General features: G+C 44.4%; 1 protein-coding gene across 1 annotated transcript in view; it reads left to right on the top strand.

Annotated features, from left to right (window-relative positions):
- The first annotated feature begins 1,041 nt into the window (after positions 1–1,041).
- SRD5A2 (steroid 5 alpha-reductase 2) overlaps positions 1,042–27,412 on the top strand; it is a 66,170-nt gene continuing 39,799 nt past the window's right edge. The window contains exon 1 of the mRNA XM_065402089.1: positions 1,042–1,325. Within this exon, the coding sequence (XP_065258161.1) occupies positions 1,042–1,325 (284 nt within the window). The remainder of the gene's footprint in view (positions 1,326–27,412) is intronic.

Raw genomic sequence — 27,412 nt, 5'->3', positions numbered from 1 at the left:
CCATGAGCTCTGTTCTCCGAACATCCTTCCTCCTGTTACTTCTTCCACTTAGGTCCTTGCCTTTCAACTGGTGGATGAGCTTTTGTGTTTCCTTAGCCTCTTCTCGGTCAGCTCATATTCTAAAACCATCCTGTTGAAGAGCAGGTTGACCCTGTGCTGCAAAGGTGCTCTGTGAAATAATGTTTTTCTGTTTAAAATTCTTATTTCTCTGCCCTTTATTGCTATAGACTAACAGACATTTTAGTTATTAACCCTTGCATGAAGCACAGCACTAAATATTCCTACTGAGCTTCTGACACCTTTATATACTTTCCCATCTCCAGTGGTAACCGGGTTTTTGGTCCAAAGATTGTCTAGGGAAAAGAAAAGATGCTGACATAGGGAGCCTGATCCAAAGCCCACTGAAATCAATAGGAATCTTCCCAGTGACTTCAATGGGCTGCAGCAAGCCCTATCCAGAGAGGGGGCAGATGACCGGAGTGCAGGTGGGGGCAGGGCCGTCCTTACCTATAGGCAAAGCACACAGCTGCGTAGGGCTCTGCTCCAGCCCCTGCTCCGGCTCTTCCCCATGGCCCCCACCCCTGCTCCGCCCCAGCCCCGCCTCGGCCCCACGCCCCTGAGCTCGGCAGCAGCCAGCATAGCCCAGCTTGCACTCCCGGCAGCGGGAAGTGCAGACCCTGCCCCAGCCGCGCCGATGGTCTGTGCTGGGGGGTGGTTCCCCCCGTCCCCCAAGCCCGTCCCTCCCGCGGAGGCCTGGGACCCGCTCCCCCCTCCCCCCCCCGCGGAGGCTTGGGCAACCCCCGCGGGGGCGTGTAGGGCCCCAGAATAGCTAGGGACGGCCCTGAGGGCGCGGATCCGGGTCTGAGGGGCCAGTCCAGTAGGGCCGCCCCTCCCTGCCCCAGCTCCCCCTCCCTCTAGGAGGAGCTCCGCAGTCTAGTCAGCCCAAGTGGAAGCCGCTCGGCTGGGCGGGGTGGCCGCTGCTCTATTAATGCAGGGGCTGGCGGTGGCTTGGGCTGCCCTGTCCCCATCCCCATCCCTAGCATGCAATGCTCCCCGAGCCTGGTGCTCGCCCTCAGCTCCCTCCTGGGCGCCCTGGGCTTCCTGCTGCTCTGCCTCAACCTCCGTGCCCCGGCCAGGTACGGGAAACACCAGGAGAAGCCGGGCAAGCCCTGGGCCGGGGTGCCTGCCCGCTGCGCCTGGTTCCTGCAGGAGCTCCCCTCCTTCTTGGTGCCCGCGCTGCTGCTGGCGCTGCGCAGCCCGCCCCGCCTGGAGCCCCTGGGCTGCCGGCTGCTCTGCGGCATGTTCTGCGGGCACTACTTCCAGAGGTAACGCGAGCCCCGGCCGCCGCAGCTTGGCGGGCGGCAGGAGGGGGGTGGGGCGCGGGCTCGCTGGGGGGCGAAGGGTCTCTGGGTGGCTCGCTAGGGGAGAGCGGGCTCGCTGGGGTGCGGGGGGTGCGGGTCTCGCGGTGGGCTGGCGGTGCAGAGGGTGGCTCCGACCCCAATGGAAGGGGCTGGGTGCTGGCTTTCTACCTTGGCTCCCTCCTGCTCCTGCGACCGGCGAGGTGACGCTCCTGGCTCTGATCACTGAACGACGGGACTCGGGTTAAGAGGCTGAAGTCGGTTCTTTACTCCCGGTTCCTTGTTAAGTGCTTCCTTATTCAAAGGCCAAACTTATTTCAAATGGCTACGTCCCACTTTCAAAACTTTTAATTTCTAAATCGTCAGTGTCTCAGTAATTATCGATTAATTTAAATAATCCAGAGGCTGGGTCATGACCGGCTGGCTGTGACAAAATGAGGCACAGGTCACCCAGCCCCCCTCAGATTGTTCTGAAGGCGCTTGGAGGTTCCACTCGCTTTGCTCCTGCGCAATGTGTAATGTAAGATGTGAGGTCCCCACCACAGTTGCCAACTTTCACGTGGTAAATAAGCATCCCAACTGTCACAATAAGCCAAAAATAAAGCAAATCCCATTTCAAAACAAGCCAATCCCTAAGAACCCCAACTCTCTATGTGACTAGATCCCCCCGGCATGCAGTCTGGGACAGTGGTGGACCCCCTGTGCACCCCTGACTCGGTTCCCCCATTACCCCTGCTTGCTGGGAGCTGATCAAAAATAAAGAAGCTACAAGCAACAAGATACAAGCAACAATATACAAGCCAAAAACTCGCTAACAAGCAACTCACAAGCCAATTAAGCCAAAAACATGCCCAATTTCTGCGTTTTTTTCCGCGGGTTTGGCATGTCTGGGCCCGACCCCGCTTCCATGTTGTAAATGGTGCATTAATAAGGAGCTGCGTTTTGCCTGGCTACATGTGACAAAAATGTCTCGGTCAGCTCAAATGACACATCCCTGTGACCGTCCTACGGTTCTGAAGGAGCTGGGACCTGCCACTCTCTGACCTGAAGCTTAGTTTTTGTGCAATATGCTGCCCCATGTCATGCCTCACCCCTCTTCCATATTGTACAGGGCTTGAATAGGGCACTGGGTTTTGACTGACAAATTGTGTCTTGGGTCACTCCCCACAACTGTCAAACTGTTCTGAAGCAGCTGGGACATGTCACTCCCTGACCCACAGGTTTGTTCTTGAGCACTATGGTGTGAGATGTGATTCCCCTTCCTCCCCCCTTGTACCCCCCATCCTCCCAATTTCATTTTGTACATGGAGTTTGAATAGGAGCTGGGTTTTGACTGGCTGTACTTGACAAAATAGGTATTGGGTCACCCCAAGTGACTTGTCCCTCTGACTGTTCTTTCATTATGCCGAGATAAGGATATGCCACTCCCAGAAGTGAACCTTTATTTCTGGTCTGACAAATTTATTACCCCAATTTTAAATATGTGCTTTCTTTGTTAGTAAACATACAATATGCATGTAAAAATCAACAAAAAAGCAGTATTTAGCCACATTGTTGCAAATCCAGCTGTAATGTTTTAACAAATTATGTGATAGTTACAAATGAAGAAGTCTATAGGAACTTTGTTTTGTTGTTAGATTAATTAAAAACAGGGAAAATGGCTAAAGTTACCAAAAATGGTTTGTTATAGATATAGAAACATTTGTTATGTTTAGTGTTGTCTTTTCCTTGTTACACAGCAAAAATAATATGAAAACACTACCAGGGCGCAGGTGGCTCTCAAATAATCTTGTTTATTAGCTGTATGCAAATGTACAAGACCTAGCTTAATGCACACTTCTGCTATGAGTGGTTTCTGGTGGCTTCTAAAACATAAAAAACAGTGAGCAGCACTATAGCACTCAAAAACTATGTAAAGGAATACTATCCTATATCTTTCTTTGAAGGAGCTAGCATCTGTAGTGTTGCTGTGAAACTCATATAATAGTAATGTGGCTTGGTACATTTTAATGGAATCTGGAGAACACTTTGTGTGTGGCTGGAATATCTCCACCTCGATTCCGTTTTAATTCCATCATGAAGTCCTCAGTTTTACCAAGTTTGTGGATACATATAAAATGGTTCCCAGTGTTATGTTATCCCAACAACTTTGTACCTATAATGACAACACCTTGTCTTTAATAAATTTTACTGTTAATACAAATAATTTTGATGACTTTTATTGAACTAATCAATATTTGAAAAAATATTTTAAATAGTAATGCTATTTTTAAGTTACATGGAAAAGAGCTATAGAGAGGGCAAATGAAGGATTTTTCTGGGGTAGGAACATTTCATTTTTGTCTGCATAGTCAGTGAATGGTATTTGAAAATATGCAGGCCACTACTCTGAGGTGCATCCACGAAATACATCTTGTTTTCTTTTAACTTGCTATCATGCACAGAAATCTCTGATGGAAATAGCAGAAAGTCAAATTTTTGAATCTTTCTGTGATCAGACTTAACTGTGAGTGTAATGATAAACTGCATGGCTCACCATTAATGAAATTATACGTACTTAGTTGATGTAATGCAATTGCCCTTGTTCACTTTGACTCTGAAATTGTAAAAGAAGTAAAATGTTGCTATTTATTATGATACAATATTTTAATTAATTAATTGTTGTTGTTAGTATTGATCACTGGTTACACCTATATTTGAGCATTCCTGAGGATTTGTATTAAAAGGCCCTGTTTTGCATAAAGGGAATTTTCTTCATGAATTTCTGCATAGAATTGCTGCATAATTTAGTGCTATCTGCCTCTCCCTAAGGAGGTATTTATGGTCTGTAATCCTACCACCACCATTGACTGCTCCAAACATCCACATGGAGGGGGAAACTGATAAAGTTTTGGGTGCAGAGGGGCTAGTAAAAGAGTTTAATAGATTCAGACATTTTCTGGCCAGAGGAGACCATTAGATCATTAGTCTGTGTCTGACCTCCTGTATATTACCATAGAATTTCACTCAGTTTCTCCTGTATTGAGCCCGGTGTGATGTTGCACCCCATAATGCTTTATAGAAATATGCTTATGAATGTAAATATGACATAACTGGAATATGCTTAATGCTAGATATGCCATGTAACATATCTCTGCAAAGGTTATGATCTACTGGATATATTCATCCTATTTACATGCATGTATCATTTTTGTATTCAAAGTTATGAATATTGGCTATCTATTTGTTTGATTTTAAGTAGCCTGAGTGAAGCAGTTGGTCAGCTTCTTGAGAATAGACTATTCTCAGTAAGTGCCCAGTCAAGAAACACTTGAGCTAACAATGAGCTTTGAGAGATGCCAATCCACATCTGAACTTTCCTGGGAATGTAGCTCAGCCTGTAAAGTTCTAATTCATGCATGGACATGTGACTTGCCCATGTGACTCCAAAACTCCATCTTGCAGCTGGATTCTGCATAAGAGAGGGGAAGGGGTTTCCACCCACCAGAGAGAGTCAATTTAAGCCCCTATGAACCCCTCCATTTTGTCTTCAGCTGGCTCAAGAGGTAGCCTCTCCACCCCCAAAGGATACCCGAAAGAAACTGGAACAAAGAACAGTAACCACAGGGGTGTGAGTGATTCCTGGACCCAGACTAGAAGGAGGCTAGTCTGTTTTAAAAGCTTACTGGAACATCTCAGGGTGTGATTTCATCTGTAATCACTTTCTTACTGTTTTAGGCTTAGAATTGCATGTTTTATTTTATTTTGCTTGGTAATTCACTTTGTTCTGTCTGTTATTACTTGGAACCACTTAAATCCTACTTTTAGTATTTAATAAAATCACTTTTTACTTATTAATTAACCCAGAGTATGTATTAATACCTGGGGGGGGGGGGAACAGCTGTGCATATCTCTCTATCAGTGTTATAGAGGGTGAACAATTTATGAGTTTACCCTGTATAAGCTTTATACAGGGTAAAATGGATTTATTTGCGGTTTGGACCCCATTGGGAGTTGGGTATCAGAGTGCTGGAGACTGGAGCATTTCTTAAGCTGTTTTCAGTTAAGCCTGCAGCTTTTGAGGGACGTGGCTCAGATCTGGGTCTGTGTTTGTAGCAGGCTAGAATGTCGGGCACAACCAGGCAGGGCACTGAAGTCCCAAGCTGCCAGGGAAAATGGGCTTACAGGTAGTCTCAGCACATTAGGTGGCAGTCCCAAGGGGGTTTCTGTGATCCAACCTGTCACACCTGGTAACTTCTTTTTTTTTAATTATTTTTTATTGATTTTCATAAAGGAGGCAATGAAAAATACAAGAAGGTAAATGACTTACAATTTGATATTTTTTTTCCAAATATCGGGGTTGGGACCCACAGCTGAACCCAGACCCAGCTCATTGCTCTCAGCTGACAGCTAATGAACAAGGCCTCCTGATTGACTGAAGACCCCCTCAGTCACAGTCTTAAACCCTGCATCAGGCCTGGGTTTCTGGCTGCTCAACAGCATTCCATACCCACAGCTGTATTTCTATTCCTGCTCTCAGCTCCTTTCATGTTCCTCGCCCTTGCTCTGGCACCTGCTTCTGTATCCTGCTCCCTGACCCTGGTTCCACTTCTGGTTTCCTATTACTGGTTTCCTGTTCCTGGCTCTTGCTCCTGTCCTCACCATGGCTGATAGTCTGGCTCCAACCCCTGGCTCTCGGCTCTGGCTTGTTCCCCAGACTTGGCATTCGGTTTCTGGCCACTGCTCTGACAATTGACACCTGGTCTCTGGCTGTCAGCTCTGGCTCACTCCCCAGACTTGATAACTCAGCTCCTGACTTGGCCACTAGGCCTGACTACCTCTGTTCCAACCAGTAGGCGAGGCAGCCGCAGCCCAGTCATTATACCAAATCACATGCTTCACTGGATCTACAATAGAAGTAAGCAATTATGCAGTTTTGTAACTCGTTAAAGCTGCAAGACCAGACAATACAAAACCAGACAACACTACATAGATCTAACATGTTAAGGAGGGCTAACAGTAATACTATAGAAGACATATATGAATAGGGAGAAGAAACAAAGAGGAGATGGGGAGAGGAAAGAAAGAGGAGGGGTTAGGTAGACTGGAGGTTTGGCATTCTTTGAGCCAAAATCTCAACATTTTTTATCCAAATGTATCTAGAAAGAGGATCCAAATTTCTTCAAAAATCATATCATTGCTCTATATGGCAATACCAATAATCTGTGTTTGACTAACATGTATCATCTAGAATGGCATCCACTCTTGATTTGAAGACATCAAGAGATGGAGAATCAACCACTTCCCTTGGTAGTTTATTCATTGGTTGATCGCCCTCACTTTTAAAAGTTTGAACATAAATTTCTAATTTGATTTTGTCTGCCTTTAACTTCCAGTCATTGGTCCTTGTTCTGCATTTCTCAGATTAAAAAACCCTTTATTACCCATGTGTACTTGTATACCATAATCTAGACATGTCTCAGTCTTCTTTTTGATAAACTAAACAAATTGATCTTTTTAAATCTCTCACTGTATGGCATTTTCTCCATAATAGGTTTTGAATAGGTTTTTTTGGCTCTTTTCTGTGCCTTTTCCAGGTTTTTCAACATCCTTTTAAAAATGTGGACACCAGAATTGGGTGCAGTATTCTAATATGAGTCTCACAATACCATAAACAGAGGTAAAATTAGTTTCCTACTCATATATCCAAGGATTACATTTGCTCTTTTTACCACATCATTGCACTGGGAACTCATGTTCAGTTGCTTGTCCACTTCATTAATGATTTGGATAATGGAGTGGAGACTATGCTTGTAAAATTTGTGGATGATGCCAAGCTTGGAGGGATTGCAAGGACTTTGGATAACAGGGTTAGGATTCAAAATGACCTTGACAAGTAGGAGAGTTGGTCTGAAATTAACAAAATGTCATTCAGTAAAGACAAGTGCAAAGAAATACATTCAGGAAGGAAAAATCAAATAGACAGATACAAAATGGTCAATAGCTGGCTACACAATACTTCAGAAAAGGATCGGGGGTTATAGTTAGGGTGACCAGATGTCCCAGTTTTATAGGGACAGTCCTGATGTTTGGGGCTTTTTCTTATATAGACCCCTATCACCCCTCCGCCCCCTGTCCTGATTTTTCACACTTGCTATCTGGTCACCCTAGTTATAATGGATCACAAATCAAATATGAGCCAACGAAGTGATGCTGTGACGAAAAAGGAATATTAACAGGTGTGTTGTGCGTAAGACATGGGAGGTAATTGTCCCTCTCTACATGGCACTGGTGAGGCCTCAACTGGAGTATTGTCCAGTTCTGGGTGCCATACTTTAGGAAAGGTGGAGAAACTGAAGAGTGTCTAGAAGACAGCTACAAACATAAAGGGCTTAGAAAACCTGACAAATGAGGAAAGTTTTAAAAAAACTGGGCATGTTTAATCTGGAGAAAGAAGACTGAGTGGGGACTTGATAACATATTTTTAAAATGTTATCATCAATTGTTCTCTGTGTCCATTGAATGTAGGACAAGAAGTAATGGGCTTAATCTGCAGCAAAGGAGACTTAGGTTAGACATTAGGAAAACCTTTCTAATTGTATGGATAGTTAAACTCTGGAACAAACTTCCAAGGGAGGTTGTGGAATCCCCATCACTGGATATTTTTAAAAACAGGTTGGACAAACACCTGTCAAGGATGGTCTGGGCATACTTCGTCCTGGCTCTGTGTGGGGAGATAGACTTTATGGCTCTTGAGATCCCTTCCAGCCTTACAGCTCTATGATGCTATGACCCCTAAATACTTTTCAGAATCACTGCTTTCAAGGACACAATCCTTCCCCTGCCCCCGTTTGGTAGTTATGGCCTGCATTCCTTGTTCCTACATGTATTAAAACATATTTTGTTTGAATCCGATTGCTCTGTCCTCTTCATTATTTACCACTCTGCCAATCTTTGTATCATCTACAAACTTCAACAGCAGTGATTTTATATTTACTTCCAGTTGTTGATGAAAATGTTGAATAGTGTTGTGCCTAGTATTGATCCCTCCAAAACCCCTCCAGAAACACCCACATTCTGTGATGATTCTCCACCGTCGTCTACTTTTTGAGTCCTGCCAATTAGCTATTTTGTAATCCATTTAAAGTGTGCTTTATTGGTATTGTATAGTGCTAACTTTTTAATCAGAATGTTACAGTACACTGTATCTTTTCTATGGCGGCCCTTATACTGCAGTGATGAGCGTGGTATCAATGCACTGCTGGAAGGTGCTCAAAGCAATGTGACTACACATCTGTTGTATGGTGTGCTTTTTCCTCTCATCCTATCCCAGGGATAGGAACATGTGCAGGGGAGTATATTGTTTTGGCAGGGTTTTAGCTTTTTTGTTTTTGTTTTGTTTTGTTTTTGTTATTTAAATATGTATTGCTTTGGGTTTGTTAGAGAAGGCAAGATCAAAGAAATGTGCCTTGCAGTTGGAGCAGAAGGTGGTGAGGTTTGTGATGGTTCCTGAGGGAGTTCATTCCACAGTTTAAGATTGACCCCAGAGAAAGTTCATATCTACTGCACAGACAAGCTTTACCCTATTGCAGAGAGTTCCATTGTGACTGAGGAGTGGAATTGTTGACCATACTCTGTGTTCCTGGAGCTTAGGAAATCTTTTGGATATCCTGGGCCCAGGCACCTTAAAGATAAGGAATGAGACCTTGAACTTGATTCAAAATCCAATAGGAAGCCACTGTAAGGAGGGAGGACAGATATATGATGTGTGCATGATAGCCTCTTTTGCTGAGGAGGTGCCTTGCAGTGTTCTGTACTAGTTGGAGTTTCCTAAATGCTGACGGCTTCATGCCCAAGTATATCGCATTGCTGTAGTCCAGCCGAAAGGTAAGGAAGGCATGAATAACTGAGGCCAGGTCATTGTCTTATAGAATGGGATGGAGTCTCCTACCCGGTCGGAGATGGCAGAAAGTATATCTCCCGCTGCAGCATGGCTGCAAATACTTTACCTTTATCAACCAAACTAGAAATGCCATCAGAAAAGAAAAATCAGGATTGTTTGACAAGACCTATTTTCCATGAAACCATGTTGACTGGAATTAATTGTATTCCTATTCTTTAATTCTTTAGCAATTGAATCCTGTATTAGCTTTTCCATTGTTTTGCCCAAGACTGATGTCAAACTAACCTGCCTACAGTTACCCACGGCATATTGCTTGCACTTTTTGAATATTGCACAATATTAGTACTCTTTTAGTCTTCTGGAATTTCCCTGGTATTCTAACTTTTATTTAAAATTAAAATTGATGGGCCAGAGATCTTTGTAGCTCACTTTTTATAACTCTTGGGTACAAGTTATTAGGTCATTCTGATGGTCTGGAAAGTAGTTCATCAGTCTCATGTGATACAAATACATCATCCTGTTTCTTTTTAAATACAGACCAGAAATATTTATTGAATGCTTTCTGCGTCATTATTAACAATTCTACCAACTCTATCCATAGGTGCTCAACCCCCCTCTGCCCCTGCCATGCTCCCATTCCATCCCCTTCCCCAAAGGCCCCGCCCCAACTCCGCCCCCTCCCTGCCCCTATTCTCATTCCTTCCCCAAATCCCCGCCCCGGCCACACCTCTTCCCCTCCTCCTCCCCTGAGCACACCATGTTTCCGCTCCTCCCCCCTCCCTCCTGGAGCTTGCTACAGCTGTTTGGCAGCAGCAAGTGCTGGGAGGTAGGCGGAGGAGTAGGGACGCAGTACGCTCAGGGGAGGAGGCTGAGGTGAGGTGGGGCGGGGAGGGGAGCTTGGCTGTCACTGGGTGCAGAGCACCCACTAATTTTTCCCTGTGGGTGCTCCAGCCTTGGAGCACCCACGGAGTCAGTGCCTATGACTCTATCTAGTAATATGTCTATACCCCTATACCATTGCTGGGATTTCCTTAGTTACTAATATTCTCTAAAAACTCCTTATTGTCATGAGCCCTGCCAGCCATGGATTTTTCCCTGATGTCTTTAACTTCCCATATCAACTTTCTATACTTTTTAACTTCTCATTTATATATATGATTTCTTATTGTTGCCTCCACTTTCTTTCTTGATTGTGGAAGCATGGCTTTTTGTTCATCTAATAAACTCTCCTTTAAGAATTCCCAACTTTCATTCATGTTTTCTTGTCTATTTTTTTCTTCCAATCAATTTCACTCATAATTTTCCTCAGCGTTGAGAGATTAACCCTCTTGCAGCACCAAGTTTATATATTACTTGTTCGGACTGTCCTCTGTTTGCCCATATTGAATGTAATCAGGTTCTGATCACAGGTCCCTAGGCAACCACCAACATCCAGTCCAGTGATTAATTCTTTTTTATCTGTCCTAATAAGGACCAAAATAGAGCTACCTTGTATTGGGTGCAGCACCTTCTGTGCTAGAAAATTATTATCTGTAATTTTGAATTACTGAAACAATGTTTTATTACTGGCTGCATGAGTTCTCCAGTATATGTCTCCAAAGTTGAACTCCCCCATAACAGCATTGTTTCTGTCAACACATTAAGCACCTGTCTGTAAAGAGTAACTCATCCTGTTCTCTGGTTTGAGTCAGTGGCCTGTAACACATCCCCACCAGACCCCAAATTGTGCTTTGTTAGTTAGCACATTGATTCATATGCATTCAAAATTTTGTGGTTCTGAGTCACTGATAAATCTAAAACTGGTAAGATGTCTTTAATATCGCGTGTCATCCCTCATCCTCTTACCCATTCTCTTCTTCCTAAACACAGTCTCGCCAGTCATGTGAATTGTCCCACCAAGTTTTAATAATGCCAGTTATATAATTTTTCTTCATCAATGAGAATTGCTAATTAATTGTTAGTTGTTACCCAGACTCCTACCATTGATATATAAGCAATTGAAAAATTTCTTCTCTTCACATTCTTTGCCACATCAGAGCCATTTGTTCATGACATCTTTAGTTTGAGTTTTGTACTGCATTTTAAAAAGGCTCTTCTCTCCCCCCTCCCTCTCCCCCCCAGTAACTCATGGTTATTCAGAATAGGGAAAATTCCCTCTTGACTTGGTAGCTGGGATGTCTCAATTTTTTTCCATTAACTCTAATACTCCATCATTGTCTTTTCCTCGGCTGGACCATGGATGGTTACTTGGAGCTGGTTTTGTGTAAACATCTGGCTTGGGGGGATGCCCCTCCCTGCTATGAGGTGTAGCTGATGTTGTAGTACATGTTATGAGTACAGTTATCTATATACACAAATGCACAGATTCATAACCACAGTCTGTATACGTACATCATAAGTTCAGACGATCAAGTTCAGAACATTACTAGCTTTCAGAAAAGACCTTACTCAATACACTTATAGTACAATGATACAGGATGCAATCCGTTGGTTCAGTTGCTCATTTTGGGGGTTTAAACCTTCTGTTTTCCTCTTGGGGTGGCTAGACCCCCCACTTGTCACAGTAGGAAATTTGTTTCAGTGAGAAAAAGCATATTCTATTGTCCAGGTCAAGGGCTGACTCAGGCTGCTCAAACTAGGACTATGTACAAGATAGCATCCATCACTGCTGACACACCTTAAGGAGGAAACGCTCTCAGCCCCTCTCAGGGATTTGCAGATGTTTCCATGGCAGCTTAGATCACAAGAGCTTGGCACTTTTGCCCAGGATTAGGCTCAGGATTTCATTTACAAATCATGAGACTCAAGTTGCAATATTTTGTGTATTTTAACTTAAATCATCAAAACTCAAAATTATGCTGTTTTAAAATGTTAGTATTCTAAACCAATTAATTTTACAGCCGAACAACTTCACTGGGCTGGACATGTTTTTGCTGTATTCAGGCTGAAGTGGCACAGTTGATTTAAGAAAAAGAAATTGTATCTGCAAGGTGGACAATTTGGGCAAAATTCACCCCGGCCTAATTGCATTGGACCAGATTCTGACCTCAGCTACACTGGATTAAATCTGGAGCTACACCAGTGACTCCCAAAGGAGTTACTCAAAACTTAAACCAGTGTAGTTGAGATTATTGGGGGAAGGAGTCTCGTATGGTTAAATCATAGAACTGTGGACCAGTACATCTGGATTCTATTCCCAGTTCTAAAATAAAGCATGCAAAGATTGCTGGCTGTGGCTGCTGAGTTTGTACTCCACTGCTGAAAAGAGGGCTGTAGCAGGAAGGAGTAGTGCTGCTGCTGAAGAGGCCAAAGAAAGACTGGATGCTGAAGGCTGCCTAGTGAGTGTGACTGCTGCTGTTGAAAGGTGGTTGCTGAGATCATGGAGCCTAAAATAAACCCAGGAGGGCTACAGAGAAGCTCTGGAGAAAGGCAGAAGACTTGTTGGACTTTGATACTCTGGATAGGGTTGCCAGTTTTGGTTGGACGTGTTCCTGGAGATTTCATCATGTGACATAATCTTTAATTAAAGATTAATCTTTAATTTTTGGAGACTCCAGGACAATCCTAGAGGATTAACAATCCTAACCTGGAAGAGGTGGACTCATGGGGCTTTTTCTAACTTTTGTGCTTGACGTTACAACCTTAATGTTAACATGTTTTTGACGTAAAGTTATATATAGACACACTTTTGGGGGGTAAAGGAAGGTTAATATGAGCTATTAGAAATCAGCCCAAGGCAGCCCTCTTTACCTTCTTTAGAAAATAGATTAGTTTTTAAATCTATTATATTTTTAATGGAAGTACACACTTGGCATCTAAACTCATTATTTCAAATTATACTCTCCTTTACACTTGTGTAACCCCAGCTGCATTTCAGTGCAGTTGGACTACTACCTTTCAAATGTACGTCAGACGATTTAGCAAAGACATAAAAAAAGTGGGTTAATAAGGATTTAGAAACCTAACTTAATTTTTGCACCTAAATATTTAGGAGCCTAACTTTATTCACCCATTTTTGAACAGGAGAAGGACCCCTCAAATAAGGGGTTGGAGAGGCCAATTTTTGAATGGCAGCATTGTTAACTTTTTCCCTGATTATTGTTTTTACAGAACCATCTTGCTATTGTGCTTATCACACAGTCCCAAACTGCTTCCCATTTTTTTTTGGGGTGGGGGGGGGGGATACTTTACTGGTGGTATTATTCATTTTCATGTGTAATTAATAAAAACAATCAGAATTTTAAAAAGTTAAATGAAGCTGTTGCAGAATTTCCAGTCAGCTGTATCAGAGTTCCACCAAATCTCAGGAATGTTGCTGCAAAATGTAGATCAAGCCTTCTACAAAATATACAGGGCCCTGATTATAGGCAGCAGAGGAGCAGTCCCAGTGTTGTGGGATCTGTGAATAAGCAGCATCTGCGTGCACGCACCAAACCAAACCAGGGAAGAGACGAGGCTCAAAATGAAATGATCCACTAGGGAAGGAAGAGAGACCGATGTTAAGATGGAAAGAACCATAGTGAAGAACTATGAGGTAAGGAGAACTAAGAAGAGGAAGAGGCAAAGAAACACGGGCAAAGGAAAGAGCAATTAATGAAGAGTAAAGGACAATAGGAGCAAGAGTGGGAGGTTAGGGATGAAGGAGACCATAAGAGATGAGAAGTAGGACAGAGTGGAAGAAGCAAGACCAGGGGATTTTAAGGACCATCAGATCCCCTGTCAAGCACAGTTCCACCCCAACCCACTCCCTCCAGGAACTTTCTCAATATTTGTAAGGTATAGCATAAGTCAACATGAGTACAATCTGACTAAAGTTTGACATTGTGCAGGAAAGTTTAATATCTTTGCTCTCCCTGTGTCATTACATGGCCTCATGTGGATCACTTATTGAAAGTAATTGCGCTTTCTCTTATAAACGGAATTTTCAGAATAAATGTCTGCTTATCCTTGGAATTTGTACCATTTTTAATGTAGAGAAGAGTGCTTTTGTTCTGTTCTCACTTTGATCCCTCATGAACTCTTTGAACTCTCTGCTCCAATGGAGCAACTAGTTTTTTGAAGTTCATAGCACTGTGTCTCGCTAAGTTACTGACACATTTTTCATGTCTTTGGCAGACACACATTTTTAGCAATAGGAACAAAGTGATCTGTCTCCATAAATATCATATGGTTATTTTTGGAGAAGAATAATGTGGGATATATTGTTGAAATATACACTTGTGTCTCCCGGCTGACCATGACTTTGATGTACTGCTGTTTACATAAAGCAATGATCTCGTAATAGTTGGCTAGCGTGGCTGCACTTCAAATACAGCAAACAGGAGGTAGCAAGGGCACGCATGAAGCGTTGTGATATCAGTGGGTATGTCTTCACTGCAGAAGTAACTTGGGCTCTTGGGTAAAGGCCTCTAACCCCTTTCCCATCCACATACAAAAATCTCTGACCCTAGTTTAGTGGCGCTTTCAACCCAGGGTTGCTGGGCAATCCTGGAGTATAAGCTAAAGCCTGAGTGGGGCTTTCACAGGCTGGTAAACCCCCCTCCCCCATTTTGTGATGGGCACATGGGCTAAACCATTTGAATACTGATAGTCTTCTAATTTCATCCCACAATTTCCCCCCTCCTCCCCTCATGTGCCAGAAGAACAGAAAAGTTCTTCCACAATTCACTGGGAAACAATCATAGAGCAGCTCAGCTTACTGCAGCTATGCCCCCAGAACAAGCAACACACATGCGTGAGTGTAGCACCGATGAGGCTCCAGAAACTCAGCTATGGCTTTGCAGTATGGCTGTACACACCTGGGCTAGTGCTCAGGCTTGTGTGCCAATCCCCTGTGTTAACCCTGGAGTGAAGACATACCCAGTGAAGCTCTGCAAGTTTGAGGGAAGATCAAAGAACACTCTCCTCTTATTTGCAAAAGGCTGGAAGCCTGTGAGCATGTAAAAGAGAGATTAGAGGAAAACTATGTCTAACCCTCCACAACAACAAAGGTTACTGGAGATGAGAAGGCAGCATTTCTCTCCCCTCACAAAACAAGGAACCTCCCTTCCTCCCACCCAAAAAACAAACAAAAAAACCCAAACCCACATTATTTATGAATTGATGAGTATCAGAAGGTCAATAGATGTAATTGTGTAAAAATGGAGAGCTCTACAGGCCTAAGTCTGACCCCTTTTAGATCAGTGCTATTTTTATCATTAACTTCATATGTAGGATTGGGCCATAATAAAATAGGTTACTCATGATGGAAGAATATGTCCAGGCATATATAAAAACGAAGACCCCTTCAAAATAATTTTGACTTCCACTTTGAAAAGACCATAATGTTTACAAATTGTGATGGGGTATATAAGTCCCACACTGGTCAACCATGGTTAACAGGAGCCTGAGCCCAATTAGGCTACCAGGTGGCACCTGGAGCGGTATTAGACATAACTGATGATCAAACCCAGCTAGGAAGGCGCTGGGTCTTCATAAAGGAGTAGTAGGGAAAAGGCTAGGGAGGAGACTGATAGTCAGGTGTCTCTGCTCTTAGCTAAAGGCAGAGAGAAGCCTGGGAGGCAGATGTGGAACTAGAACCAGAGGATCCTGAGCTAACAGGAAGCCTGGGGCAGAGGTGGGTTGTTCTGAGTGAGGGGGAACCTGGAGGTAGTGAAGCCCAAGAGGGAATGATCATATAGCCTAAGGGGAATCTGGACTGACTTTTGAGGGGCTGCAGGGAGAGAGCGAAGAAGTCTGCAGTCTCTCTTATGATAGTAGAGAGTGGGTCGATCTGTGGGAAACATGCTTCTGCAGAGAAAGGAGGAAACCTGAGGCGGTCCAAAGTTTATTTGATTTTATACTTTTCATTTGAGATTCTTGTTGAGGGATTCCATCGGACAGCCCTGTGAGCCCTAGCTCTGGACGAAGGATGCATCTAGGGAAGTTGTGGAGAGAAGGCCTGTAGAAAAGCTATAGTCGGAAGAAGTCCTTGAAGGCAGTATCAAGGAGTCTGACAGAGCAGACATTGGTTGCTGGTTATAGGGTCCCTGAGCTGTAAAACTCATTGTAATGGGAGGGCTTGGGTTCCCCTACTGGCCACTGGGGAAGATGGGGTGGAACTAAAATGTGACCCAGTTGGAGGCAGCCTGAGTCATGAGAGGAGGCAGACCACTGCTGGACCGAAGCAACCATCAGCAGGGGCCACCAGACTGGAAAAAGCTGCTATGCCATATCCACCCACAAGGGGGTGTGTCTGTAGTGAGTGCAAATCTACACAAGTAATAAAAATATGTATTATAGTTTTTCATTACATGGTCATATACTTTTTTCCACAGATATTTGCTGACAGCAGAGGAATGATGAGATTTGAACCTTGGGATCCAGTCCAGGCTCTGAAGGGGAGAGTGCTCTAGGGGGACAGATTCCTCTGCCCATTCCTTCAAAGTTTAACCCCGTCTGCTTCATCCCTTCCAACCTGTCTCTGTCAGTTCTGTCTTCCCTGGCTCCTCATTCAAATCTCCTCACCTAGTCTCCACTCCTCAGGTATCTCTTCTCAGTTTCCTGGCCCAGCAAGTTCTAGTGACGCCCCCCTGGACTCCATTCTCCATTTTCCAGTTTTCTTGCCTGCTCCCAGCACTCGCCTCCTGGGTCCTCAATTGATCTCTCTTTGCCACCCTGGCCTCCAATTGCCCCTGTCCATATTCCCCATCCTCACTGGCTGGCAGTCCCAGTCTCCCTCCTTGGGATCCTTGTCCAATCTCAGTGTTTGTCCCCTTCTTCCACAGATCCTTGTCCCAGATTCTTTGTCCCCCCCCATCCTCTCTTCCCCCCCCCCCCCACACCAGGGTCCATGTATCAATCTGCTTCCTATCCCAGGTCCAGCTCTTGTCCCTTATTCATTTGAATCTGGCAGCTTCCTCCTCCATGTTGCCTGGGCCCAGCAGGGGGACATTGAGAGTATAGGAGGCACAGTCTCCCTGCTCTCAGTTCCACTGCCCAAAACTGATCCAGCCCACAGCATCCCAGAACTGCAATTGCAATTGCAGGAAAAATCCTGCTTAGCTCTGGGCTGCATCATGCTCAGTATGGATGGAATCTTCAAGGAATTTCGCTCCAAAGCTGTCTACTGAGCATGTGTGAACTGTGATTTCTTCCCCCTCCCTCCCCCCCTCCAAGGCTTATAACTTGACCAAATTTGGGTGGATTTTCATAGGAACACCAAAAGGCACATGCCAAATTCTGAATCCCCGGTCCAAAAGCATGGGGCGCCCTAGAGCTTCTCAGAGAAAAGGTCACATGGGCAAAACATTTTCCCCTAGCCTTGTTCTTGGAAACAGCTGAACCAATTTGGCTTAATTTTTTTCAATGGTTAAAGTTTAGCAAAGTTGTAAGCAACTGAAAACAGGGCTGATTTATGGGAAGTGTTGGGCAGCCTTAGAAATAAGTGGTGCTACCAGTGTCGCCTGTAATGTGCATAATAGATGTAAATGCCTCCAGTAATCAAGCCTGTTTCATGATAAATATCACAAAGCTAAAGATAGAAAAGAGAGTCAATCCTCCTACAAGTACAAGATATATTGTACTTGCAAAAGAGGAGGATGTAGCAAATATTAAAGGGGGGTTGGCCTTCCAGACATCTTGGTGACAGCTGGCAGAGGGCACAAGGAGCACTTAGAGTTTTATAGGAATCCCCTCGGTCAGGTATAAACATAATTCACTAAAAGGTGGCATGTGAAGTTGTAACAAACACACCTCCTGGGTGTGGTGCTCTGTCCCATCTAGTGGCACCGAGACCACTTAGAGATTAATGAGTCTGCTACAGTAGCTAAGAGCTATGTGGCTTTTAGCTCATGCAGTAGAGACTCATGCATTTAGCTCCAGATGTCCCAGGTTTGATCCTGCCCACTGACAACAAGATCTGTCGGTGTTATAAAGTCTCTACTGAGAACCAATGGCAAATCATAATCATTGCAAAATGTATGTTTGGATAATGTTTAAGGAACTATATATCAATAATGAAAATGATGTCCTTAAGGTATGTGAGTTAAGGCAGGGCAACAGAAGGTGATAGACGTGCTCCTGTCCAGCAGGCAGGAAGAGATGCTTATCTTTCTCTGGCTGCTTGTGTGTATTGTGTATTTAGGGTTGCCAATCCTCCAGGATTGTCCTGGAGTCTCCAGGAATTAAAGCTCAATCTTTAATTAAAGATTATGTCATATGATGAAACCTCCAGGAATATGTCCAACCAAAATTGGCAATCCTATGTGTATTGTCCACTTCACAACAGAGGCCTATCTACACACTGACCCAAATGCTAATCAGAAAACAAGAAAGCAGCGTTCAGGAAAAAAAACAACCAGCAGGGGATGTCCTGCTTACCAGTACAGAGAATGGATTGGGGGGTGTATAACTGGAGGTGCAGGAGGGCACCATGAATCTTTTCCACTGAGGAGGCAAGCTGACAGCATGACTTGTCTCATGCACAGAAGATCATCGCCAAGCCTGGCTGTAATACGCTGAAAGGATTGTGGGGGTCTTGCCCTATAAGACATAAAAGTAACTAGTTAAGTAAACCCAGGTTTTAGAATGCTTGTTATGTTTTTGGTTTATATGTATATTTGTTTCCAGTACTTCCACTTGCTATCATTTCAATCTATCTTCTTCGTTAATTAAACTTTTGCTTGTTTTCACTACAAACATATCTGAGTGCTGGGTGTTAAGTGGTGCAGTGATCTGAGGTGTAACTGGTAAACTGGGTTGTACTACTCCTTTGGGAGCAGTGAATCTGGGACTACAGCAAGTGTCCAGTGTTCCATTCTATATGCATCCGAAGAAGTGGGCTGTAGCCCACGAAAGCTTATGCTCTAATAAATTTGTTAGTCTCTAAGGTGCTACAAGTACTCCTATTCCCATGGTAGAATCTTAAGATCCGGTCCTACAATATGTAGTGTGTGGGGGCTACACAGAACCATGTTGACTCTAGTAGGGGTCTGTAGAGATGTAGCAATCCTCTTGCTTACTACACATTGCAGGACCAGGGCCTTTAAATTTCATATAGCCTCAATTTATTATCCCTTTCTGTTAAGGATCAAAATATCTTAGGCACAAATCCTAATCTTTTTGAGAAAGTTCTCTCCCCAGTTCAGTTGACCAGTTTGGCAAGGAGTGGTGAGAAAGAGATTAAACAGCCTGTTCTGATATCATATGTTTATCTTTTTAATTATGGGCATTCAGTCCCATTGTTCCTAACTTTTTTTTATCTTCAGATTTCATCCAAAACTTTTTTCCACATTAAGAACAAGGGGTAAGACACTAAAAGTTATCTTACAGGAAACATAAATAGAGTAGAATCTTAAGGGTAAGGACATCCCTCGGCCTGCGCTGCTTCCCGCCACCCCCATTGGCCTGGAGCGGCGAACCGCGGCCAGTGGGAGCCGCGATCGGCCGAACCTGCAGACGCAGCAGGTAAACAAATTGGCCCGGCCCCCCCAGGGTGCTTACCTTGGCGAACCACGTGCCAGAGGTTGCCGACCCCGATCTAAAATAACTATCTAGGAACTGAGTCCACACAGCTGTAGTAATCTTTTGTATAGTGATTAATAACTATCCATTATTGGATCTTGTTGAGTGAATTTCTCTTTTATTGTTTTCAGTTGTTGTATTTGTTTTTATTGATACAGAAAAGGTAATAACATTTATATATATCATATAGATGTCTTGCCAAAACTTTTCATGCCAAAACTTTATTTGCCCTCCTTATTTTCCTAACAGCTTCCATAAAATTTGTAATAATCACATAAACAATAACAAGGGAAATCATGGCAGTTTTGGGGGCCCCCGGTGCTAAGATAAGATAATTAGTACCTGCTCTGTCCATTCTCCTCCTGTTCAATTTGTATGTAAGGCAATTATGAGAGATGTGAGACTTTTGGAACAAAGGAGTTTCTAAACTGGATCAGACTACAGATCTGTCTAGTCCAGTATTCTGTCTCTGACAATAGCTAGTACCAGATGTTTCAGAGGAAAGTGCAGTAAACCCTGAGATTACCATAGAAGTGGTTGCTTCCTAAATCTGTCAGTTAGAGGGACAGCTTATCCCCTGAAGTGTGAGGATTTATGTACATTCCAAATGATTGGATATTCATCATCTTTATTAATGTAACTCTGGATGTTCTCATTATTTATATCAATGTCTAATCCTTTTTTCAATCCTGCTAAAGTCATGGCTGCAATATCTTGTAGAAATGAGTTCCATGGGCCAACTGCGTGTTGTGATAAAAAGTGTTCTTTTCTTCTTCGTATTAAGCTTGCTGCCTTCAGATTCATGGAACATTCCCTTTTTGTGTTACAAGAAAGCAGGTGACTAGCGGTGCCCAATATTTTCTCAATACCATTTATTTTCAGTGCTTTCATTACACCCCTTCTTCTTAGTCTCTTTTCTAAATTAAACAGTCCCAGCCTTTTCAATCTTTTTTCATATGGAAGTCTCTCCAGGCCTCTGCTCATTTTGTCATCCATCTCTGAACCCCCTCTATTTCTTTCAGTCCAGAAATGACCTGAGTATTCCAGGTGTACCAGTGTTTTATATAGCTGCTTTATAATTTCTTCAGTATTGTTTTCCTTCCCATGCATTAAGTTACAATGACCACAGGCTTATCCAAATGCATTTTGAGGAGTGTTGTAGGAGGGAGGTTTCCATGCAACTGTGAAAGGAGAGTTGATTAAAACTTTCTGTTAGGAATAATTGATCTAGCTATGGAGCTAATAAAATAATAAAGGACGTGTTCCTGCTCCCATCAAAATCATTAGTCAAACTCCTATCTTACTTCAATAGGAGTTTGCAAGATTGGGCGCTGTAGTGAGGCCTTATTGGAACAACTGGGAGGTGGGCGGGCGCCGCCTCGGAGGGGGTCAAGCCCGTCCGGAGGCCGGAGTGGGCGGAGCTAGGGAGCTCTGAGCCCGCCCCTCAGAGGGTCAGGCGGCGACCCGGAAGTATAAAGGTTCGCCCTCAGAGCTCAGTAAAGGCCCAGCTGCCAAAGAGACCAGACATCTCTAGCCCAGCCCACGACTGGGAAACCCCCGCGGCCCAAGGAGGCTGCCCAGACTTGCCGGGCCTGCCCTGCGCCCTCTAGCCGGAGGAGCAGCTGGACCTGCCCTGCGCCCTCTATCCGGAGGAGCTGCCGGACCTGCCCTGCGCTCGTTACCCGGAGGAGTTGCCGGGCCGGCCGATCAACCCCTGCCCCAAAGAACCCATGGTCCTGGATCCCCCAGAGGCCAACAGCAGGACCCGGGTAGGCCCCGAGGGGGAGTGTGGAAGTAGCCCGGGGGCAGCCGACCCCAGGCTGGCTGCAGCACTGCCAGAGCCTATATCAGTGTGTTGCGGCCAGGATCCCCACTGACAGCTGCGGGTCTTCTGCCACTGCTAGGGCCCCGGGCTGGGATGCAGTGGAGTGGGAGGGCCTGCGTCCCCCCCTGCCACCCAACTCGTGGGTGGCAGACTCCCCCTCTCCCTGGCCTGAGGAGGCTGGGACCTGTTGTTGCTCAGCCCTGCCTGAGAGCCTGAGCTCCTGACTCAGCGTTTGTTGCCCCGCCCTGACCTAGGGCCGGGCTTATCGTGTTTCTTCTGGCTACAGCAAGGGACTCCGAGGGAGACCCCACGGCTGGACTAATTCCCCAAGATCAGCTGTAGGTAGTGAGCTGGTGTGGCTCCCCGCCGCCCCGGAGGGGGTCGAGCCCTGGCAAACCCTTGTACACGTGCTAAAACAGCAAGTTACTACAGGCAATGAATAAGTTTACACAGTTCCAGTGGTGTGGGTGTTCATTGAAATAGAAATGCAGGATGACATGCAATGGGGGACGGGGGGCGCAACATGTTTTTTAAATCATACCTTAGAAATGTTAACTTGTCATCCTATAGGCAGACACCACCAGATTGTGCCCCAAACATTCTTATTCCCTGTAGAGCTTATGTTGCTTTCAGTTAAAGATCTGAACAGCATACACAAGCATTGCCCCCTCACCAGAAGTTACTGTACAACTGCAGCATTATAAGTAAGGCCCTACTTGAACCGCAGGATGATTGTCAAATGATTGCATCTAAGTTGCAGATAAGACATGGAAAATCGTGGAAAAGTAATAATGGCGCTTTATTAATTGTGGTAATTTAGAAAAGCCAGAGAAGACCTATTTGTTCAAGAAAAATTTGCTGGAACAATATAAGCACTCAAGTATTATGTTATGCCTGCTAATTTTTTTTGATAACCAGACATTTTGCTACAACTATATTACAGCCATTAATACATGAGGCTGACAGTGGGGGCCCCGGCCGCCAGCCAGGGCTCCTGCTGTCAGCTCCCAATGGCTGACAAAATTGCAGTGGAAGCCTAATATTGCGTGATCCACAATTTCCGCAATATCACAAATTAAGTAGGGCATTAATTATAAGGTAATAAATGAAATGGCCTGCCTTCTGTTCTGGGTCTACTTTACATACTGCCAATGATTTATTGTTCTGGGACCATACATGACTAGCCCTATTGATTTCAGTCCTGCAAGCAGGACTAGAGCCTTAATCAGTATTTTGTGTTTTGTTTGGACCACAATATTTATACCGCTCAATTTTTATTCCAAGCTTTTTGGGGCAGAGACTCTCTGTGTGTGTGTGTGTGTGTGTGTGTGTGTGTGTGTGTGTGTGTGTGTGTGTGTGTGTGTGTGTGTGTGTAGCATTAAGGGACTCTAGGTACTAACAGTGCAAACAGTTAATAATAATAATAATAATGTACTTGCTACCCTTGTGGTTCAAAATACTCCCAATTTGTTGATCTCATGGGTATACCACAAAGCCTGTTTGCTTGAACAGACATTTGGGGAAGGCAGAGGCACTTGAGGCTGGAAATTTGGGGGAAGGAGTAAAAAAGGTGCAGAGATTCTAACTTGCTGTTGTGTGATATGTTCTTGCAGACTGGTTGTTGGCATGTTGGCAGAGGGGAATACGTTGCTGTTTTGAAATAACTTTTTGCATTTTTTAACTGATGGCGATAGTATTTAGAGCCTGGGATAGGCATGTTAAATGTTTACTTGTAGCCATACATGTATTTCTAGCAGCAACCTTTAGACATTTAAATTACTTAAGTGTGCTCATAAATTAGACACCAAGTTATGCCCACAGTTTTACACCTGCAGAATGTAAGTACAGAAATTTAGACCCAGGAATTGAGACGCTGTCTGTATAACTTTTATCTGGAATCAACAAAATATAACTCAAGTATAATAAAAGTTAAAAGCATTAACTCTGGACCAGATCAATTCCTATCACAGAAATACCCGAGGGGAGGGGACAAGAGAAGGAGAGGGGGAAGGAGTCTCCTGGGAGAGGATTCTTAACCAGATGGTCTAACAAAGTCTTCTGTTAATTGTTCCATCTGGAGCATGTGTTTTCAGTATCCCTAACTCCCAGAATAAGGAGAGGTTTTTTCCCCAAACATCACCAATTCCCTAGAAGCCAGTGCTGCTGTTTTGGGTGCTCTATATCTTGAAATGAGCTAGAGGCAGCACAGATCCAGTGGAGTTGGAGGCATTCCCAAGATGATAACCATTCTTTAAACTTGGGTTAGCGTAGGCTGAGGCTGCATTACTTTCCTGACAGATTCCCTGTGGGACTTACGGGAGCAGTGAGATGATGTGTACTCTCCCCCTCTTTGGTCACTGATCATCTTCCCTGTGGTGTGTCAGAGATCAAGTAAAATCCAACCCCACTCAAGCCCAAATAGGTCCTTGCAGGTCTCACTGGACCTTTGGTTAGGGTAAAATATGACACCTCTGGATCTAAAAGCAACAGCTTTGACTGCCCGGGCTGAAGAACTCCAGGTCCATAGTGCAAAGGCTGTTGCAGAGGCACACATCTCTCTTTGTGAACAAGCCACTGGAGGAGGATAGACAGCCCCATTGTTAGTGGGTTATGTTAACGTTATGGAAAGATTAGCAGCTTCTTTAAAAAAAGAAGTTAAGACACTTAATTTATTGTTCACTACTTCAAAAGGGAAAGATGTTGCAGCTGACTAAACATAGCTTTGGCTGATGAAGATAATTAAGTGGTGACAGGTTAGTCATCCATACCACACAGAAAGGAAAACAGGTTAGGTCAAATTCACTGCTGATATAACTCCATAAAGCCAAATTTTGTTGTTATACTGAATCAAAGTCTTAACTGGGTTGTTCAGATGTAGTGAGAGCAGAATTTGGCCTTGTGGAATTATACCCAGGGTGAATTTGCACCACACAGTATAGAAATCTTAATAAAAACACAATATGGATTTGAATTTACAGCCCTCTAAATCTATAGAAGATGCTAGGGGCAGATTCTGTTCTGTTACATGTATGCACCCTTGCTAGTTAGGTCATCCTCCACAACCTTACTACACAGGTATCCAGCAGACCACCTCAGAGAAGTAACTCCATAGGTAAGATACTTGGGTGAAATCCTGGCTCTATTCACATTAATGGCAAAACTCCCACTGACTTCAATGGAGCCAGGATTGCAACACTTGAACAGAACAGGACCTGCCTCTGGCTCAGTTCAGATAGAACCTGGGAGCAGAGTACAAGAACATTCTGGCTGACCTCCATTGCCTGGAAGGATATAAGGAGTAAGTTACAATAGCTTTATGTACTGTAGGCCTGCTTTCTCCCTCTTTTCCTTATAAGGACTCCTGGTAAGTCTATTTCAAGGGGCCTGCAGCCTGGGTGCCCCCCAGTTCTACAGCAATGAATTCAGGAAGTGTTCTGGTTGCACTGTTACTTAATTCTGGGTCTAGAGGAACTGCATTGCATTCTGGAGATAACGGGGAATCTGGGAAAGGGAAACTTCTGTTCACACGTCTGGCAAAGGGTTAGAGATGCTAGAACTCCAGTTGTATACTAGAAGGTTTGAGTCAATGTAGCTACCGTATGTGTTGTGCGAGTCCCCTTTGTAATAAACCTTTTGCACTGTTCTAAAATTTAACATCTGCTGGTTCTACACAGTTGTGCTTTTTTCCCAGATTGTGTGGTGCAAGTTTCCCTAATATGGACAAGTTAGTTTGCCAATGCAGATCTCCCCCGGTCATATCTCCAACACCACATTTCTGAGGTGGATAGGATTTTTTTTTTAAATAGAGTAGTTGGTGATACAATCCAAGGAGTACCACCTTCCACTGGATATTAAAGATGGTGATTTTTATGCCGTTGTCTAGTAAAGCTTTTCAATAGTTCTAAGCTTTCACTGTTATTTTTGGAAGTATTCAGCACTTTTTTTGTACCCTTAATCTCTGTTATAATTGCTGGAAACTTGGCTTTCATCACTGTAGTTCATAAAGGAATTGACTACAACCAGCCCTGTTGTTGTGTTAATTTATTCACTGCTTGATATACAAGATAAGATTCAAGCTAAACTTATAGCTTTAGGACTGCATATATTTTTATGTCTTAACTTATTTTTTATCAAGCTGGCTTCTTTAAGGGAGGTTATCTATTAGTAGTGCTCATATACTACAGCAATCAATGGCATAGAGAGCCCAAAGTCAACAATAGAGAATACTAGGAACAATTGTTAAGTGTTAAATCCCATTTCCTTTTCCGTAAAAGTTCACCTGCTGAATAGGAAAAGTAATTTGTAACACATCATGAAGTTGTTTGAACAGTGTCTCCACCACTACACTATTCCATTCATGATGTGGGGCTTGCAACTTCTGGGCACAGGAGCCAACTCTGAGAATGCCGGGGCAGAGGGGCGGGGGGCTCCAATTTGCTCAGCTGCTATCCCATAAGCCAAGCCCGGGCGGAGGCAGCCCGCTGCTGCCACAGCCAGGCACTCTCCCAGTCAGCTGCTGTGCTGCACCGGGCAGCGTCTGGGAGTGGCTCTGTCCCACTCCCTGCCCGGCTCTGGCTGCCTGGAAGAGCAGCAGAACATGAAGGGGAGGGAACCAGCGCAGCGGGAGGACAGAGCCCCCACCACCACCGTCCAGGTAACATAGTGTTGGGAGGAGGGTGGGGAGAGCATGGGGACCCCAGGCTGGGGGTGAGGCGGGGAGGAGACACGTGAGGAGGTCACGTGTCCTCCCCTTCAGCTGGTGTGCCCCCATATTGGAGGGCACCAGTGGTCTGGCATCTTCCATGCTCCTCAGGGCAGGCTTGCAAATGTGAGATTCTCATATACAGAGGCACCAGCTTCTTCAGTCACCACACTTCTCTCCCAAACCAGGGGGCTTCTGCTGCTCATCCTTCTTCCCCAGGAGACTCCTACCGCTCTTGCTCTTTCATTCATTCTCATTATAAAAAGCCCCACCTTGCTTTGCCATCATGCCAGCCTCAGAAATCTGTCCATGAAGGCTATTCTGCAGGTAAGAGGCACCGCGTGTAGCCACACTGCACCGGTGCCTAGGTCTAGTCCTGTCCCTGGAAGGATGATCTGGTGGCTAGGGCACTAGCCTGGCATTCAAGATTCCTGGATTCAATTCCCTACTCTACCAGACTTGATATGTGACCATGGGCAAGTCATTTAGTCTCTTGGTGCCGCAGTTCCCCATCTGTAAAATGGGGATAATAGTGCTTCCCTGCCTCACAAGATAATAGTAAGGACAAATATAAAAAGATTATGAGGCGTTCCGCTACTATGGTAATGGGGGGCTATATAAGTACCATAGATTTTCCCCCCACACAATCTTTGTTCCTTCTGGTCATGTAAGTGGATGGAGACATCCATTTCTTGGTTAGGAAACAGTCTTACATCAATTTGCTTAGGGCTTTATGTACAGAATACATCCACAGCTACCTGTGCCACTCAAACCTGTAAAAGTCATTGATGCTGACTCATCCCCCTGCTTTACACAATTGACAACATCCCACAGTACTGTTTAGTAGAGATTTTCAATCCATCCGTGCATGCCCTCTCCCTCCAGCTGTTCTGACGATGGCCACACAAATCACAGGATTTACTAGGGCCCTAGGATTCAAGAAAACCCATTGTGCCATAGTGAAACATAGTATCTAAGGTATCCACCTTGGACCCTCCCCCACCTCCCACATCAATATGTTAGCTGGCTAACAAAGATAAAATCAATTGGGAGAGAATCAGAGAAAATAGCTAAGGGATGTGATACTCCCTGGGGGTATTCGGGGTTGTGAAGCACCTTGTTACTACCTGCCCTTATCATGA

This window comes from Emys orbicularis, chromosome 3 (assembly GCF_028017835.1).
Source record: "Emys orbicularis isolate rEmyOrb1 chromosome 3, rEmyOrb1.hap1, whole genome shotgun sequence".
Taxonomy (NCBI): Eukaryota; Metazoa; Chordata; order Testudines; family Emydidae; genus Emys; species Emys orbicularis.
The sequence above is the reverse complement of the archived record's forward strand: the minus strand, read 5'-3'. Positions and strand labels throughout refer to the sequence as shown.